The sequence below is a fragment of the Oncorhynchus mykiss genome, chromosome 17 (assembly GCF_013265735.2).
Source record: "Oncorhynchus mykiss isolate Arlee chromosome 17, USDA_OmykA_1.1, whole genome shotgun sequence".
Taxonomy (NCBI): domain Eukaryota; kingdom Metazoa; phylum Chordata; class Actinopteri; order Salmoniformes; family Salmonidae; genus Oncorhynchus; species Oncorhynchus mykiss.
Genome location: NC_048581.1, coordinates 78,535,924 through 78,554,005, shown reverse-complemented (window position 1 = coordinate 78,554,005; position 18,082 = coordinate 78,535,924). Strand labels below are relative to the sequence as shown.

General features: G+C 42.7%; 1 protein-coding gene across 1 annotated transcript; it reads right to left on the bottom strand.

Annotated features, from left to right (window-relative positions):
• Positions 1 to 487: 487 nt before the first annotated feature.
• On the bottom strand, positions 488 to 11,555 carry LOC110494627. Its single transcript, XM_021569859.2, has 10 exons — positions 11,358 to 11,555; positions 10,140 to 10,185; positions 3,888 to 3,992; positions 3,492 to 3,672; positions 3,027 to 3,241; positions 2,708 to 2,863; positions 2,365 to 2,520; positions 2,092 to 2,111; positions 1,736 to 1,988; positions 488 to 959 (listed from the first exon to the last, which is right to left on the bottom strand). Exons 1-10 carry the CDS (start codon positions 11,415 to 11,417, stop codon positions 730 to 732), a joined length of 1,422 nt encoding a protein of 473 aa, XP_021425534.2. The 5' UTR covers positions 11,418 to 11,555; the 3' UTR covers positions 488 to 729.
• Between the last annotated feature and the right edge of the window lie 6,527 nt (positions 11,556 to 18,082).

Genomic DNA, 18,082 nt, shown 5'->3' with positions numbered 1-18,082 from the left:
GAACAATGCTTGTGACCAGATGTAGGCTACTGATAACATAGCAATTATATGCGGCTTCATGTCTGCAAATGTGGATCATTTTATTTGAAAGAGAATTGTATGATTATTGCTCTTCCCTGTAAGAGGACATTAAGGCAGTAGCCTTGTAAAATTGTCATTGTGTTATGCTGTCTTTAAAATGAAAATATGCCCTATGCTGAACATGGCTATGTTTGAGTATACATTTCCCAGACAGTCCATGTATTACTTCACAATGAAAAATGGTATGCTCTTTACACCCCAACTATCATGGTTATTGAAGTTACTTCACACCTCGTATGAAGTGCTTGTCTTTTCATTTTTTGTGGTTGATACAGTTTAATTTGTGAACATGTACCCTAGCATGGGAAACTCCAACTCACAGCGTCATCACCGCATATCATACAGAACATGCATTCCTCTCTTAGGTACTGTCCCAGCACTGCTGCTGTGAAGTAAGACCATAACATGCAGTTCAAACAAGTTGTCACTCTTTAATAATAGAAGGCCCATAGACCCCAGTGTATTTTGCAATTCAGTCTGTCTTTACAGTAGCAAATAATATTCAGTCTGTCTTTACAGTAGCAAATAATATTCAGTCTGTCTTTACAGTAGCAAATAATATTCAGTCTCCCTCTCCCAGAGATGGTATGATATTGACTGAACCTGCCCCCCCCCCCTCACACCCCCTCACCATTTTTTTCATAGTTTTCAATTGCTGGTGGCTGGCACGGGGTAGCTCAGCTCTTTGCAGGTATCCTTCGGCGTACTCATTCCCTCTGGCCCCAGAGCGGAGCCCCAAGGGAGTGGGTAGGAGGACTCCTGCTGGGGCTTGCTGGTGAGGGGACAGCCCTCTCCTCCACTCTCCCCTTGATCCCCCTCCCTGTCTGATTTGTTGGATCCCAGGACAACCGTCCCTGGAGAGTAGATGTATATGGACCCTGAATCAAACACCAACAAGCACAAACATTATCAGATGAAACTATTGAAACAGGTGACACAAATGTATATATATTATGCACAGTAAATGCTGATGTAAAACCTGGTGGACTTAGCAGTGTAATAAATTAACAATATGACACAGAGGAAGTGAAAAGCTGGCATCACTCAGCAGCATGTGCTTCTGTTTTTGTATGCATGATTCTGGCTTCCTGTATCCTCACTAAATTAACCTCTGACCCTGATTTAAAGTATGCACTGCACTGGTGCTACTGTTTCTTGGCAGGAAAACGTTAACAGGAAGTTCAAACTAGAAGAAGTATGTCTCAACTCGCGGCCAAAGAAAACAACTGGAACGGGTAATGTGAACTCGGACGCATGTAAAAAAAAAAAAAAAAAACTTCCTTGTGCAGAACACAGTCACATTTTTCCAGACCTGAGTTTTCCCGACCCTTTAGGCCAGGGGTAATCAACTCGTACCCTACGAGGTCTGAGCTTGCTGGTTTTCTATTCTACCTGATAATTAATTGCACCACCTGGTGTCTCAGATCTAAATCAATCCCTGATTAAAGGGGAACTATGAAAAAAAAGGTCCAGCGTTTTGAGGTCCAGAGTTGAGTTTGAGGGCTCTAGGCCCTAGTTATTGGACAATGTAGCAGAAAATATGACTATCCAAATGTGTCTGCACATCACGCAAACATAACATATACAGTGTAATAATATGACATTCATGCATTTAATAAATCAGTAACAGTGCAGAGTGATCCACTACACCTACCTACTATGTTGCTAATGTTTTCTCCTCCAGAGGGATCTACTGAGACATTCTGCATGCCCCCTGGAAGTTGTGACCCTGTACCCTCCTGTCTAGGATCTCCCCCAGTCTCCCTCCCCAGAAGATGCTGGGCCTCCAGGTGTGGGATTCTCTCCTGTGGCAGCTTGGCCTGCTTATAGGAAGCCGTCTGTAGGGCAGCAGGACAAGGCTGGCACTCCCACGCTTTATAGCTCCCTCTCAGACTTTCCTTACAAATCTGGTTGTCCCAAGGTAGAGAAGTCAACATTTATACTTCTAGCAACAATGGACAGTAGTTTGATTCAAACTTTATGCAACTAGAGAATAAGTAATGTACTCACATATTTCCGAAATATTGGACCTAAAGGAATCAAAATTATATTTATAAGTGGTCAAGTCTTAGACTGAGTATAATAGTAATCAAAATACATTGTTTTTCACGTATGTATACACACAATGTTTCACTGTCTCCCCCTGCAGGGGAGTATAGGTGGTGTTAGTGTTCGCTTTGTCAATAATTGTTGCTAGTGTATTTATTTACTTACTGTGTCTTATAGAAAAATGCCATGTATCACTGCATATGTGTTTGTTATCTAACCACTTTATTCTCTCACCTTTCCACTTGTGCATGGACTCCAGTGACCTCCCCCTACACCCCACAAAGTAACCAATCAGCAGCAGAGTGACCCCTAAGAGCCCAACTATCAGCAGCAGCAAAGGGAGACTGGGAGGGCTCTGTCCAGAGGCTGGGACTGGGAGATGAGGTGAGTCTGGGGTGAACAGAGAGACAGAAGCAGGCTGTAGTGGTGAACCTGTCAGTGTTATGTTACCTTCACTGAATATAACAGACCATTTAAAGGACTAAACCAACTACAAATTAATTTCTGAAATAATTATGAATTGTCACATCTAGTAGAAATTGAGAGAGGGGATACTCTAGTCTTTTGAGAACTATACCATTGTCTTTTGTGGTAAGAGGGGGTGCAGAGGCAGACTCTGCAGGTGAGGTGTCACTGTCCACCTTGCATGGCTTTCTCCTGGTGGTGAGCTTGGTTGCGAGGGAGATGGAGGGGTCTCTCCTGGCTTGGGACAGAGAGGACCTGATGAGAACGTCTGGAATAAATAGACAACATGTGTGATTAAATGGCAGGGTGACGTCACGGGACAACAAGACCTCTAGTACTTGACTGGTGAAGCTTGTTAAAACGCTCCAGGGACAGAGCAGGAAATGCTTGGATTTCACTCAAGTATGAGAAAGCTTTTCTAAGAGCCATACTCTCAGGAGACCAAACCAGTCGAGATGCGGATCTCGCGATGAGGAGTTCTCTGTTGGTGCCGACACCACTGGATATAGCAGAACGAAGGGACATCTTTGAGCTTTGAGCAGGTGGAAGTGCAGTAGTTGTAGGAGAGGTGGGGGAAGTCTGGGCACACACACGATCCTGAGAGGCAGTGCCCTCTGTTACCATGGTCATTCCCTTATGGCCACAACTGGTAGGGGAGAAGCCAGGAGATAACGTGTTTATCTAAATGAGAAAGTACAGTGTTCGATACTACTAGTACTAATAATAATTTCATTTACTGTAAAAGTAGGCCTTGGGTACAATTGTTAGTTTCAAATGACTCAAATCCAGTAGAAGGAGCTACAGCATCATATTTGAGATATTTATAGGTAGACAACATGTGAATCAGTACAGTGCATGTGGTGCTCGGTACCAGTGTTCTGTAGCTGTGGACTCACACTGTGTGGGGTTTGCAGGACGTGGCTAGGTTTGCTGTGTTGGAGAAGGTGCCAGACACGCACGGTTTACACCTCCTGCAGGTATACTGGGCAGTGCTGGCACAGAAAAAGCCCCTGACACAGTGGCACTCCCGGTTTGAGTCCCGGCGGCATTCCTTCACCTGTGTCAAGTGCCGATCAACTTTGCCCACCAACAAAGACAAGACACACAAACACACAAATTATCAATGAGACATTTGCTCTGAATATGTTTATCCACTCTATTCAAAAGTAAAATAACGGCAGCATTTTACATGAAACTATTGTTACCTTGAGTTAAACTACAAATTATGGGTATGATGTCTATTGTGTAGAGGAATGAACTAACACAAGGTAATGCCTATATCTAAAAGTTACCTGAGCAGGCTTTAGTACAGAAGTCACACTTAGGACGGCCATTAAGCTTGTACCAGTAGTAACCATTGGGACAAGGGACACACTTACACTTGTTAATGATGAAGCCTACAAACACAAATGACAGAGAGCTGTTCACATAATGTATCAACATCCTGATTACACACTTCCCTAAATCTTTCTCTCTCTCAATGCATTGTCACTTTAGTAAGTACAATGGGTTCACTGAAGTTAAGATCCAGGAATGGAAGAATGATTCCCCAAAGACTGTTCTGAATGTGAAGTTGCCTGCAAACCACAAAGATGCAATATGCAGACATCGCTCTGCCAGTTCCTGGTTGCTAAAATTATAATAGTTTGCCTAATTTAGATTGGTAGATTGGGTGGGCTATTTACAGATGGACTATGTACAGCTGCAGCGATCATTTAGCTGCTCAGATAGCTGATGTTTAAAGTTAGTGAGGGAAATGTAAGTCTCCAGCTTCAGCGATTTTTGCAATTCGTTCCAGTCACTGGCAGCAGAGAACTGGAAGGAAAGGTGGCCAAAGGAGGTGTTGGCAGCTTTGGGGATGACCAGTGAGATTTACCTGCTGGAGCGCGTGGTACGGGTGGGTGTTGTTATCGTGACCAGTGAGCTGAGATAAGGCGGAGCTTTACCTAGCATAGACTTATAGATGACCTGGAGTCAGTGGGTCTGGCAACGAATATGTAGTGAGGGCCAGCCGACTAGAGCGTACAGGTCGCAGTGGTGGGTGGCATAAGGGGCGTTGGTAACAAAACAGATGGCACTGTGATAGACTGCATCCAGTTTGCTGAGTAGAGTATTGGAAGCTATTTTGTAGATGACATCGCCGAAGTCGAGGATCGGTAGGATAGTCAGTTTTACTAGGGTAAGTTTGAGTGAAGGAGGCTTTGTTGCGAAATAGAAAGCCGATTTTAGATTTGATTTTGGATTGGAGATGTTTGATATGAGTCTGGAAGGAGAGTTTACAGTCTAGCCAGACACCTAGGTATTTGTAGTTATCCACGTATTCTAGGTCAGAACCGTCCAGAGCTGTGATGCTAATCGGGCGGGTGGGTGCGGGCTGCGAACGGTTGAAAAGCATGCATTTGGTTTTACTAGCGTTTAAGAGCAGTTGGAGGCCACGGAAGGAGTGTTGTATGGCATTGAAGCTTGTTTGGAGGTTAGTTAACACAGTGTCCAAAGAAGGGCCAGAAGTATATAGAATGGTGTCGTCTGCATAGAGGTGGATCAGGGAATCACCCGCAGCAAGAGCGACATCGTTGATATATACAGAGAAAAGAGTCGGCCCAAGAATTTAACCCTGTGGTACCCCCATAGAGACTGCCAGAGGTCCGGACAACAGGCCCTCAGATTTGACACACTGAACTTTGTCTGCGAAGTAGTTGGTGAACCAGGCGAGCTAGTCATTTGAGAAACCAAAGGCTATTGAGTCTGCCGATAAGAATACGGTGATTGACAGAGTCGAAAGCATTGGCCAGGTCGATGAAGACGGCTACACAGTACTGTCTTTTATCGATGGCGGTTATGATATCATTTAGTACCTTGAGCGTGGCTGAGGTGCACCCATGACCAGCTCTTCTTAGACTTGCTGTCAATGAGAATGACAGATCTATAACTCACACTCTATGTGAATTTGTTGTGGCCGCCCAAAAAGTTACATATTGCAGCTGAGTCATAAGGGAGTGTTTAGTGGTTTGTGCAACAACATAGGATGAAAAAGGAAGTTGAAGAGTAAGTACTTAAATTAGTCTCTGTTAGACAGTACACAAACAGGGCTGGCGACAGAAAAGTAGGTTACCTTTGCAAGTTTATCCAAAATGATTCCAACATCCAAACCAATATCAGTCATCTAGTGTATGCAGTATATAAAACAGTGATCCGAACAGTGCACTCGCCAACTTTCCTTCAATTTCACACCGGAAAACGCATCCTATTGAGCAAAACAGTGCCCCTCTGTCTTACTATATGTAGCCCATGTATCTGATTCTGTCTGGCCAAAAAGAGTATGACATGCCACGAAAACTACAGGTAACAGCTAAAATAAAGGAAACACTTGAGTAAATGATACAAAGTATATTGAAAGCAGGTGCTTCCAAACAGGTGTGGTTCCTGAGTTAATTAAGCAATTAACATCCCATCGTGCTTAGGGTCATGTATAAAAATGCCCAGTTGCCCATTATTTTGGATACCATGGCTAGAAGAAGAGCTCTCAGTGACTTTGAAAGAGGGGACTCAAAGGAGCATAGGGGGTTTACATGCATCAAAACTGGGACCAAGAGACAGAAGCGTTTTTTTTTCCAATCTCAAGGCCATCAGACTGTTAAATAGGCTTCACTAGTCAGCCTCCACACAGTACGCTGCTCTGAACTTAGTCACTTGCCGGCAACCACCCGGTTACTCAACCCTGCACCTTAGAGGCTGCTGCCCTGTGTACATAGACATGGAATCACTGGTCACTTTAATAATGTTTACATGCTGTATTACTAATTTCATATGTGTGTATATACTGTATTCTAGTCAATGCCATCCTATTCAACTATTGCTGTATGTACTATTCTACTCTACGTATTCTACAGATACACTAAATATTCTTTCCACATACTGTCCATAATATACATTCCATCACATCATATATATATATATATATTATACTCCGGACTCCGACATTGCTTGTCCTAATATTTATATATTTCTTAATTCCATTATTTTACTTTTAGATCTGTGTGTATTGTTGTGAATTGTTAGATATTACTCCACTGCAGGAGCTAGACACGCAGGCATTTCGCTACAGCCTCAATAACATCTGCTAAATATGTGTATGTGACCAATAAAATTTGATTTGATTATGGGGTGAGACAGCGTTTTACACCCCCATCAACAAAACACCAAATTATGGAATTTCTCGTGGAAGAATGGTGTCGCAACCTTCCAATAGAGTTCCAGACCCTTTTAAAATCTATGCCGAAGTAGATTGAAGCTGTCTTGGGGCTGGTGGTGGCCAAACACCATTAAAACGCTTTGTGGTGGTGTTTCCTTTATTTTGGCAGTTACATGTACAGTGGGGCAAAAAAGTATTTAGTCAGCCACCAGTTGTGCAAGTTCTCCCACTTAAAGAGATGAGGCCTGTAATTTAGGTAAGCAGCTTGGTTTGAAGAAATCAACTGTGGGAGCAATTATTAGGAAATGGAAGATATACAAGACCACTGATAATCTCCCTCGATCTCAGGCTCCACGCAAGATCTCACCCCGTGGGGTCAAAATTATCACAAGAATGGTGAGCAAAAATCCCAGAACCACACGGGGGGACCTAGTGAATGACGTGCAGAGAGCTCGAACCAAAGTAACAAAGCCTACCATCAGTAACCCACTACGCCACCAGGGACTCAAATCCTGCAGTGCCAGACGTGTCCCCCTGCTTAAGCCAGTACATGTCCAGGCCCGTCTGAATTTTGCTAGAGAGCATTTGGATGATCCAGAAGAAGATTGGGAGAATGTCATATGGTCAGATGAAACCAAAATATAACTTTTTTGTAAAAACTCAACTCGTCGTGTTTGGAGGACAAAGAATGCTGAGTTGCATCCAAAGAACACCATACCTACTGTGAAGCATGGGGGTGGAAACATCATGCTTTGGGGCTGTTTTTCTGCAAAGGGACCAGGACGACTGATCCGTGTAAAGGAAAGAATGAATGGGGCCATGAATCGTGAGATTTTGAGTGAAAACCTCCTTCCATCAGCAAGGGCATTGGAGATGAAACATGGCTGGGTCTTTCAGCATGACAATGATCCCAAACACACCGCACGGGCAACGAAGGAGTGGCTTCGTAAGAAGCATTTCAAGATCCTGGAGTGGCCTAGCCAGTCTCCAGATCTCAACCCCATAGAAAATCTTTGGAGGGAGTTGAAAGTCCATGTTGCCCAGCAACAGCCCCAAAACATCACTGCTCTAGAGGAGATATGCATGGTGGAATGGGCAAAAATACCAGCAACAGTGTGTGAAAACCTTGTGAAGACTTACAGAAAACGTTTGACCTCTGTCATTGCCAACAAAGGGTATATAACAAAGTATTGAGTTAAACTTTTGTTATTGACCAAATACTTATTTTCCACCATAATTTGCAAATAAATTCATTAAAAATCCTACAATGTGATTTTCTGGATTTTTTTTCTCATTTTGTCTGTCATAGTTGAAGTGTACCTATGATGAAAATTTACAGGCCTCTCTCATCTTTTTAAGTGGGAGAACTTGCACAATTGGTAGCAGACTAAATACTTTTTTGCCCCACTGTATGTGCTCAGCTACTTCCTGTGCCATGACGTTTCATCATAGGCTCCAAAGTGGCAGTTTCTGACAGTGTTGAATCAATTTTCAATTACTGAATGGCATGAAGTGAATTCACCATGTATCAGTAACCACGTTTCCATCCAACCTTTTTATGCGCGTAACGTACATGTCGGATAATGGAACATTTTGTCGGTAAACGACAAAACAAAATGCGCAAGACAAGATGGGATATTTTTGTTTTGGTAAAATTAATTATGCGAGAAATGGTGATGGGAATATTGATATAATAACCATCATACGGAAGTAAACTTGGGAGTCACACAATGATTTGTTCTTCTGTGGACTTGTGGTTGTAGTTAATTCTCTGTTTAGCCAAATTATTATATTGCCGATTCTGATCCAACCATAAATTCATACATTGTGCCCCTGGCCTGAAAGGATGGAAGTTCAACATGTAGTTACAGTGGATGTAGTATGCTAATGTTAACTATTTATCTTATCTTATTTAGCTTATCGTTCCTTTGAAAATAAGTTAGGAGAGCAAGTATTTTAGCCAGGTAACCTAGGACAACAAAAACTAAAAAGCATGTACTGTATTGTATGACAGAGTCATAGACCGTTTAGTCAACATGAAAGAGGAGGATGACGTTGGCGTTTCTCTATAAATAGTGAGTCAACATGTTTTTTTCTACTTGTACGCACACACATATTTGCACACAGAAATCAGTACCATGGACAGCCACATCATATGTATCTTACGTTGTTGATTGGACTAAATCGTTTTTGGTATGTTTTAGTTTTTACTGTATTAGACTAAGCATTGGTAATTAGATGACGTTGACATGTCGAAGTTGAAATGGTTTTGGAATAGTGGAGGCAGCTCAATAGTTCCTTAGTATTCCGAAAATGCTTGAAACATTACATTGATTGACCATGCTGCAGGTCATGTAACTGTTTGTACATGCAATTTGTTTTGTGGACTTTCCGGTTTTGGAAGGAAACAAATGTGTGGTTGAATTATTATTGTCTCGGTTTTAGGCCTATATATCACGGTGTCAAGGCATATGAAGTTGTTAGGTTATTGAGCAAACATCGCACAACACATTTTACCCACGCACCGCTACTGTTTATTAGGCTACAGATGAAATACGCTATTATGAACTTCAGAAGGTGTTGAAAGTGCACACGGTGATTAATGCTCCTTTCCAATAAATATCCAGGGCCTTATTCTGGAGACATGATTATCGATGCTTGGTTGCTTTTTGACGAATACAAATAATATCGCTCTTTTATCCATAATAATCTCATCATGTAGGCTACATGTGTCAAACTCATTCCACAGAGGGATGCGTGTCTGTGGGTTTTCGCTCCACCCTTGTACTTGATTGATTGAATTAAGGTCACAAATTAGTAAGGAACTCCTCTCACCTGGTTGTCTAGGTTTTAATTGAAAGGAAAAAACAAAAACCCGGAGACACTCGGCCCTGGGTGGAATGACCCGGATGTAGGCTATCCTACCCGCAATGTTTCTGCCAGCTGTTGGCTAGAGCGCATGTGCCAAGACCAGAGTGGGCACATTTGCAATATAAGGCTACACTTTTTTTTAAACAAAACCATCAGTAATTTATTTTTACAAAACCAATAGTAGAGTTGAAAATTCGATGGAAACCCATTTAACTTGTATTCTTTATTTGGTACATGAGAATTTAACCGAAAAAGTTATGTTTATGTGCAGCACGTCATCACGCACAGCCTTTTCTCCGCAACTGGTCAATTTGATGGAAACATCTCAGGTGGGAAAATGCGAATATTGTTTTTATGAGGATTTCAAAATATTCGCATGAAGATATGTTGCCAATTAGATGGACACGTAACTACTGTGAGACAAGTGTAATCTTTCACCACACTTTTACACTCTAGATCAGGGGGAAGCTGATTACGTTACCTGAGTCACAGGTACGAGGACAGCTAGACAACAACACAGAACAAACCTGAGAGAGAGAGAGAGAGAGAGGGAGAATATTTTTCATTAGAATAATCATTATTTTATTTCGCAACAACAGGATATTTCAGTTCCCAGAGTGGACGTCAGCTATGACGAACATTGCACGCACGATGGAAATGCCAAGGCCACCTCACACTTATCTACAGGACACCTACATTTCCTCTCAAAACCACAAACCAGTTCAGAAAACAGTGACCAATGTGACAGAATGTACCAACAAATACCTGGCAAAACCACCCACACAAACAAACCAACAAATTATTGGTAAAAAAAAATGATACAAAACAAAAAACTGAATAGTATTATAATACTAGTTATTATTATTATTATTATTATTATTATTTGTAGTAATAGTATAGTATTATCTCCCTATTGGGAAAGATTGTTTGACTAAGTGGACAAATTCCAAAGGGTCATCTTGAGCTCCACATTCAAGTTCATGTTGACACATATTAAGCTTATTATGGCTGTAGGCTACTGGCAATCAAAACAATATTAGGCCAAATCAATAATAGTGCTGTCATAAGTAAAGTTTTTGTTAAGCAACAAAAAAAAAACTACACAATTTAAACTCTTATATTAACAGTTCTTTCAGATTGATAAGCTTTATAAAACAGTCAATAAACTAACCCCCTGGTGTTAACTAACATGTTATGAGAGCATTCTTGATTTCAGTGGATGACCTGCTCTACATATAACTATGTACAATACCAGAATGACTTTTTACTGGCAGTATAGGGCCAATTACCATCAGGCCTCGCTGGGGTTTTGGTTAAAAAGGTTTCTGTTCCTGTAAGAGCAGTGGCTACCTAGTCATTTCTTTCTTGTTCACTTACCTGCAGGCTATTTTCCATTATTAAAACATGTATCAACCAAGAGAGAATAGTGTTACATTTAAGAATTATGGTTACACTGCCATTTATAACAATGTCAAATGTAACAGACTACTGTAATTGTAACTATAAAATATTTATTATAAACACCAATAACAAAAATCATAATAACATATGATAATAAACCACCATCATCATCTCCACAATAGTCATTAACATGTAGTCATAATAATTTACTAGGTCTCATCATCCTCCTCATTAAAAATGCAAAAAAAATGCAAACCCAATCGCATCAGTAAAACATACGGTTGGCTAGGCTACTCACCAGATTAAAAAAGCAAAGTATTCTCAAAGGATATGAGGTAATACGGCGTTGATAATCCATTTCAAACTACTGAGATGCTAGTTGTAAAAAATGTCGTTTTTCAAAAGAAACAAGCCGAAACGTGTTGTTTTACCATGCCTGATTGAATCTCTCTCTGATCAAGGTGCTCAAATAGATGCAGTGGAGGTTTTGTTCATGTTCGAGTTTGGCGGGGTTATGTCGTCAGTGGGTTGTCCAATAAAGAAGCAGATTAACATAGCGCGGGTGTTGGCCATTTCCATCTGTGGTAATCGCTCGTGGACCGACTCGGGCAACATATCAGATAAAGAAGTATTTACTCGACATTTAAATTCTGGTTTTCCCAGCACTAGAGGCTTAGCCTGATTGCCATCTGTTCATTTATTACATTACACTCATTGCCGCTTCTGTCATTTGTCAAATATCAGAATGTTAGCTAAAAAGACTGGTACCCAGACACGTTACTAGAGGCTTCACTAAAACCAACTTTCTGATATAAACTACTAGAGGCATCACTAAAATTACTAGAGGCATCACTAAAACCAACTTTCTGATATAAACTTGAAGATCTTGAATGTTGATTTTAGTATAGACAATTCCAATTGTGTGATAAAGGGGACATTTTCCCGAGCCATACCTCTATAGCTTCTACCCATCCTTATTTCAGATAAAGGAAAAGAGCGACGAGGGCTGCTTTTTAGTATTCAAACAGGGTCTTCCTCTCTGTTGATTTATTAATGTTATAATGCAGGGATTTTTTTTTTTTACTTTTCTTGCTCATGGATCCCCGCCCAGGCAAACCGGCGACCCAGGGACCCCCATCACATGTTAGCAAAAAACAAAATCACGTCTTGTCCTGTCTTCAGGTGAATGATAATGTCAAGTAGAAGTAATTACCATTTAAGAATGTTGACCTTCCCACAGTCAGTGGTATAAAGAAACTGAGTATCTGTACTTTATTTTACTATTTATATTTTTGACAACTTTCAAGCCTACTTTTACTCCACTACATTCCTCAAGAAATATATATACTTTCTACTCCCATACATTTTCCTTGACACCCAAAAGTACTCTTTACATTTTGAATGCTTAGCAGGACAGGAAAATGGTCCAATTCATACACTTATCAAGCGAACACGTGGTCATCTCTACTGCCTCTGATCTGGTGGACTCACTTAACACAAATGCTTTGTTTGTAAATTATGTCTGAGTGTTGGATTGTGCCCATACCTATCCATCAATTTTAAAAACAAAACAATTGTGCCATCTGGTTTGCATAATATAAAGAATTTGAAATTATTTACAGCATTTACTTTCTAGTTTTTATTATTTCAATTCATAGGATTCATACAATACATTATGAATTTATAATGTATAAAATCCCCCCCACCCCTCACCGGCAATGTGCTAGCATGTAAAATAAATCATGGGATAAAAACAAATAAATTAACATTACATAGTAAATCTGCTGAACAATATATCATATAGCCTCAGAAATGGTGACAAATTACTGATACACATTCATGGATGTAAAGGCCCGTTGGTTACAAGTTCAGAAATGTCCACTGCTGCTTTTTTCCATGTGTCCAGGGTGGACACCTTGGTCCTGTCACATCTGCTCCTGCCCCCCCCCCCCCCCCCCCCCCCCCAGCCATTCCCCAGTACACTCTCTCTCTCTCTCCCTCCCTTTCTGTTTGTGTGTGATGGTGTGGTTGGGGACAGGTGTGCTAGAGTCCGCAGATACCTACCAGCTACAACTCGTTCCATTATCTAGACCTCTGCAAATACTCAGTTCTGCCACTTCCACTCTGCCAGATCGTAATCTCTGCTCAGTCAGTTTATGCTTCTAGACGTTATTATTATTCAAGATCCTGTTACCCTGCTGTACCTGTTTCCCTGCTTGATGCTGTTTATCCTCTCACTGCAGTTTTGCCGCCCTGACTCTGGCTCCTGTCTCCTGTTCCACTTCTCACCACGTGCTACCCTGTTCTGGACTCACCGCACCACCACCTCCTATAGGATTCCCCTCCGGACCTGTTTACCCTCAATCAACATGACCAAGCTCTTAAAACCCTTCTGGAAACTACCTTCGCCCAAAGCTCACAACCTGTCCCTCCTCTCCGCCCCGGGAGCCGTTTGTTCCTACTCCAGAGCGCTACAATGGTAATCTTGGAACCTGCAGGGCCTTTTTGGTACAATGTTCACTAGTATTTGAGCAACAGACCTACTCTTATGCTCGTGAACAAGCCAAGATGTAGTTTTTGATTGGTTGCCTCTGTGGAGCAGCGCTTTCCTGGGCCACTGCTGTGTGGGAGTGACAGTCACCCATTTGCTTCTCCTGTAGTAGATTCACGGAGGAGATGAGAAAGGTTTTCGACCACACGGTTTGTGGAAAGGACGCTGCTAAACGACTCCTGTCCCTCCATCAAGGCTCCCAGAGTGTTGCTGAAATGGCATATGAGTTCAGCACCCTCGCCGCAGAGAGCGACTGGGATGAGGAGGCTCTTCAGGGAGCATTCCGGAACTCACTCACTGAGACCCTAAATGACGAGTTGGTGTCCAGGGAGGAGCCTGATCTTGATGAACTAATTTCTCTCACTATCCGCATTGACAACCGTCTCCGGGAGCGTCGGAGGGAGAGGGTAGTTAAGGTTGCAAGCTCCTTAACATCTGCTTCAGTGCCTTGTTATTTTCCTCTGACTGTATCCCAACCCCAGGCATGTTCTGAACCTGAATTCATGCAGCTCGGCCAGAACCGTCTATCTCCGGAGGAGAGGCAGCGGCGTGTCGATACTAGGAGCTGTCTATACTGTGGCCAGGTTGGTCATCTGGTTTCCACTTGTTCCCTGCGTCCAGCAAGAAGAGAGAGGCTCAGGGGATATGGGGAAAATACGATTGGGTCAAATCGCCTGCCCATGTTCCCCCAGACCCCTGTTTGAGGCCAACCTTGTGTGGCAGAGTCAGACTTTTCCTCTAGCTGCTCTTATAGATTCAGGTGTCGACGAGAGCTTTTTGGACCGAGGTGTTGTCAACCAGTGTAATGCTCCGGGTGTCGTGGGTGTGGAGTCAAATGCAGGAGACAGAGAGTTCAATGCTGCGCGTCTTTTAATTGCACCAACGCACCACAGGGTGCTCACAAAAAAGTTACGTTCCCAAAACACAGGGAATCAAAATGTACAATGGGAAACAATCCCGACCGGGCACTAACACGTGCCTATACCACAGAGCCGAAGGTTACATAGAAATAATCCCGCACAACAACCAGGCGGGCCGGCTGTCTAATAAAGACAAACTAATTAAACATCCACAGGTGCTACCACTCAACATACAAGGAGGGGAAGGAAAAACAATCAGTGGCAGCTAATAGGCCGGTGACGACGACCGCCGAGCGCCACCTGCCCGGGAAAGGGAAACACCCTCGGTCGGACTCGTGACAACCAGTTGGGCCTGGACACTGTTCCACTTAATTCACCTCTCGATGCCTACACTCTCAACGGTAAGCTTCTCTCCCGTGTCTGTGAGAAAACCGTTCCAGTCATCCAGCGTCTCTCTGGTAATCACCAAGAAAAAATCAGTTTCCACATAATCGACAGTCCCTATTCTCCTCTACTTCTGGGCCATCCATGGTTAAAACTACACAACCCACAGATTGACTGGACCACCGGGAGGGTTACAATTTGGAGTACATTTTGTCATTCCAATTGTCTACATTCTGTCCTCCCACCTGCCTTGTCTGTACCTCAGTCCATTCCAGAACCCCCGGACCTGTCTTCTGTTCCTCCAGAGTATCACAGCTTAGCTCCTGTGTTCAGTAAGCACCACACCTCGTCTCTGCCGCCTCATCGCTCGTACGACTATGCTATTGACCTCCAGCCTGGAGCTCCCCTCCCCAGTAGCAGGTTGTATAACCTTTCTTGCCCCAGATCTAAGAATACCAAGCCTGACGCCTTCTCCCGTCAGTTCACCGCAGACAACACAGGTACCGAGCCAGAAATCCTTATGCCATCCTCCTGCATCGTTGCTGCTGTCTCCTGGGAGATCGAGTCCTGTGTTCGTCAGGCTCAGCTGAACCAGTCTGATCCAGGAAACGGTTGTTGTAAGGCTTTGTTTGTGCCAGATTCAGTTGCTCTGAAATTCTTCAGCTGGCCCATGCTACTCACCTCACCTGTCACCCTGGCATGAACCGGACTGTCGCCTTACTGCAGCAGTGATTGTGGTGGCCCACCATGGTGAGAGACGCTCGGTAATTCATCTCAGCCTGCTCGGTCTGTGCCCGGAACAAAACCTCCATCAAACCTACGTCCGGTCGGCTTCGCCCTCTTCCCATACCCAGTCGCCCCTGGTCACACATAGCTCTAGACTTCATCACTGGCCTTCCTCCATCTAACAGTAACTCAGTCCAGGACCACAGGCGCCGTTGTCATTGCACCTGGAGGAGTGTTCCTCGTGCCTCTGCCAGGACCCAATCCCAAGCTAACCGTTCCCGTGCTCCAGTCTACACTCCAGATCAAAAGGAATTCCATACCTCACACCCTGACAATCGGGTTGTGCACCAGATGGCGCCCTGGGGGGGGGGGGGGGGGGGTTAATTGTCACATCTGCTCCTGCCACACCCCCTAGTGGTCATCCGGTGTCTGCTTGACCTGCAGCCATTCCCCCAGTACTCTCTCGCTCTCTCTCTCTCTCCACTGCTTTTGAGGGGCACATGTCCGTTTAGAAGTTTGACCAATGGATGTACTGCTAGTTCTGCTCCCCATGGGAGCCCATAGGCTCACATGGATAGGCGGAGATGAAGGTAAAGACAAAATTATGAACCTGGACATTAAAACACTGGTGGATTTCCTGGAAACTGAGGAGTCCATTCAAATTGAATGTCTTTGAAAGTATACATACCCTTCTTAGACCAATAATCTGATATAAATGGTTTCTTACACAATAATTATTATTTATTACGCCATATTGGAGAGTATGAATGCAATTTAAGATTAGTTCTCATATGCTTCTTTGTAGCTTTCCACACATTTACTGAGTGTGCTACAATGGGTCCAAACAATAACACACATTTTCTAGGAGTCAATCCAGAAAAGAATACATCTTGTAATCTAATTGGTGAAACTATTGACTCTTCTACAGCACGCCAAGGAACAGAAGCCTCTGGGATTAACCAGGTCTTCAGGAAATTCATTTGGAATGATAGGTGATACATTTTTTTGATTTGGAACTGCAAGTCCACCTGATGCTTTTGTTCTCTGTAGTGTTGCATATTTAATCTGTGGTCTCCCCCAAATTAACTTCTTTATGATGGAGTAAAGTTGAGACCAATGGTCTATAGGAGGAGGCAGTGATAACATGGAACTCATAAAATTGATATGAGGAAGGATAATTGAGATTTTGATCATTGAGATTCTAGCATGCAAAGAAGTGGCCATATCAGACCATATTTTTCTGTATTTTTGGATCTTTTGAAAAGTTTCTAAGTAGTTCTTCCTGCCAGTAGTGTGAATAGATGGGGATATGGTAATGCCTAAGTACGTGATTTGTTTCTTCACTGGGATCATGGGTGGTAGTTGCACGCTTCCCATAGCTGAGTTAAGAGCTAGTAGAGCTGATGTAGACCAGTTGATCGGAAAATAGACATTATTGGCTGGAGGGATTCCTGAGCGTTTGTGACGTAGAGCAGTATGTCATCTGCATACAGAGAAATTGCTTGTTCAGTTTGTTTGATTTTGATATGTGAGGAAGCCTAATGTTGACGTATGCTTTGTGCCAGCGGTTCAAGAGGGAGCAAATAGCATAGTGGAGGCGGGACAGCCTTGTTTACGTCCTCGTTGTATGATAAATGGATTAGAATGGGTAGTGCCAATAGATATAAGAGAAGAATGATTCACATGCATGGTGCGAATCATATGTATAAATCTGGTCCCAAAACCAAAATGTTCAAGAACAAGGCATAGATATTCCCACTCTAAGCAGTCAAAGGCTTTCTCTGCATCTAATGATAGCACAGCACACGGGGTATCCAGATAGGAAGCCCCAGCAACCACATGAAACAGGCGGCACACGTTATCGGCTGCCTGACGATCCTTAATAAACCCTGTTTGTTCAGGATGTATGAGCTTGTTAATAACTATCTCTTGACTAGAACTTTGGCATACATCTTCATTTATGTTCCGATTAAACTCATTGGCCGAAAATCTTTTCCTTTCTTAGGGATATAATAGCTGATTTGATGTTTCTGTGGAATTGTACTTTCTCAATAGAAATGTTAAGAGATTCAAGAATAACTGGTCCTAGCTCTTCCCAACAGTTGAGAATGAGTTCAGGAGGTATTCCATCAATACCAGGCAATTTTTATCTATCTTATTTAAAAAAGCAGCTTTCAGTTCAGATAAAGTGACAGGTTCCTCTAATAAAATGATATGTTCTTGAGAATGTTTGGGCAACTTAAGGTTCTCCAGGAACTGCCGACAAGCAGAAGTATCAAAGCTATGTGATGAACTGTATAAATCTGAATATTATGCTCTAAAAGTTGCATTTATTTCTGTAGGATCCAGATTTCAATCCCCTAGTAGATCTGATCAACTGTATTCATCTTGTTTCAGCATGTTTAAACTGAAGTGACAGTAAGTGGCTTGGACTACTCCCTTGAAAATAGTGTTTTTGTCACACCCTTTGCATAATGAATTCTGCTCTACGTCGCAACAGGT

Bases quoted from the DNA above. Each gene is read 5' to 3' on its own strand.
- LOC110494627 (XM_021569859.2), bottom strand. From the start codon at position 11,417: ATGGATTATCAACGCCGTATTACCTCATATCCTTTGAGAATACTTTGC. The intron at 3,993-10,139 runs GTAACGTAATCA...TTGTGTTTGTAG, and splicing joins TCCTCGTACCTGTGACTCAG to GCTTCATCATTAACAAGTGT. The intron at 2,521-2,707 runs GTATAGTTCTCA...TGTTCACCCCAG, and splicing joins TCTTACCACAAAAGACAATG to ACTCACCTCATCTCCCAGTC.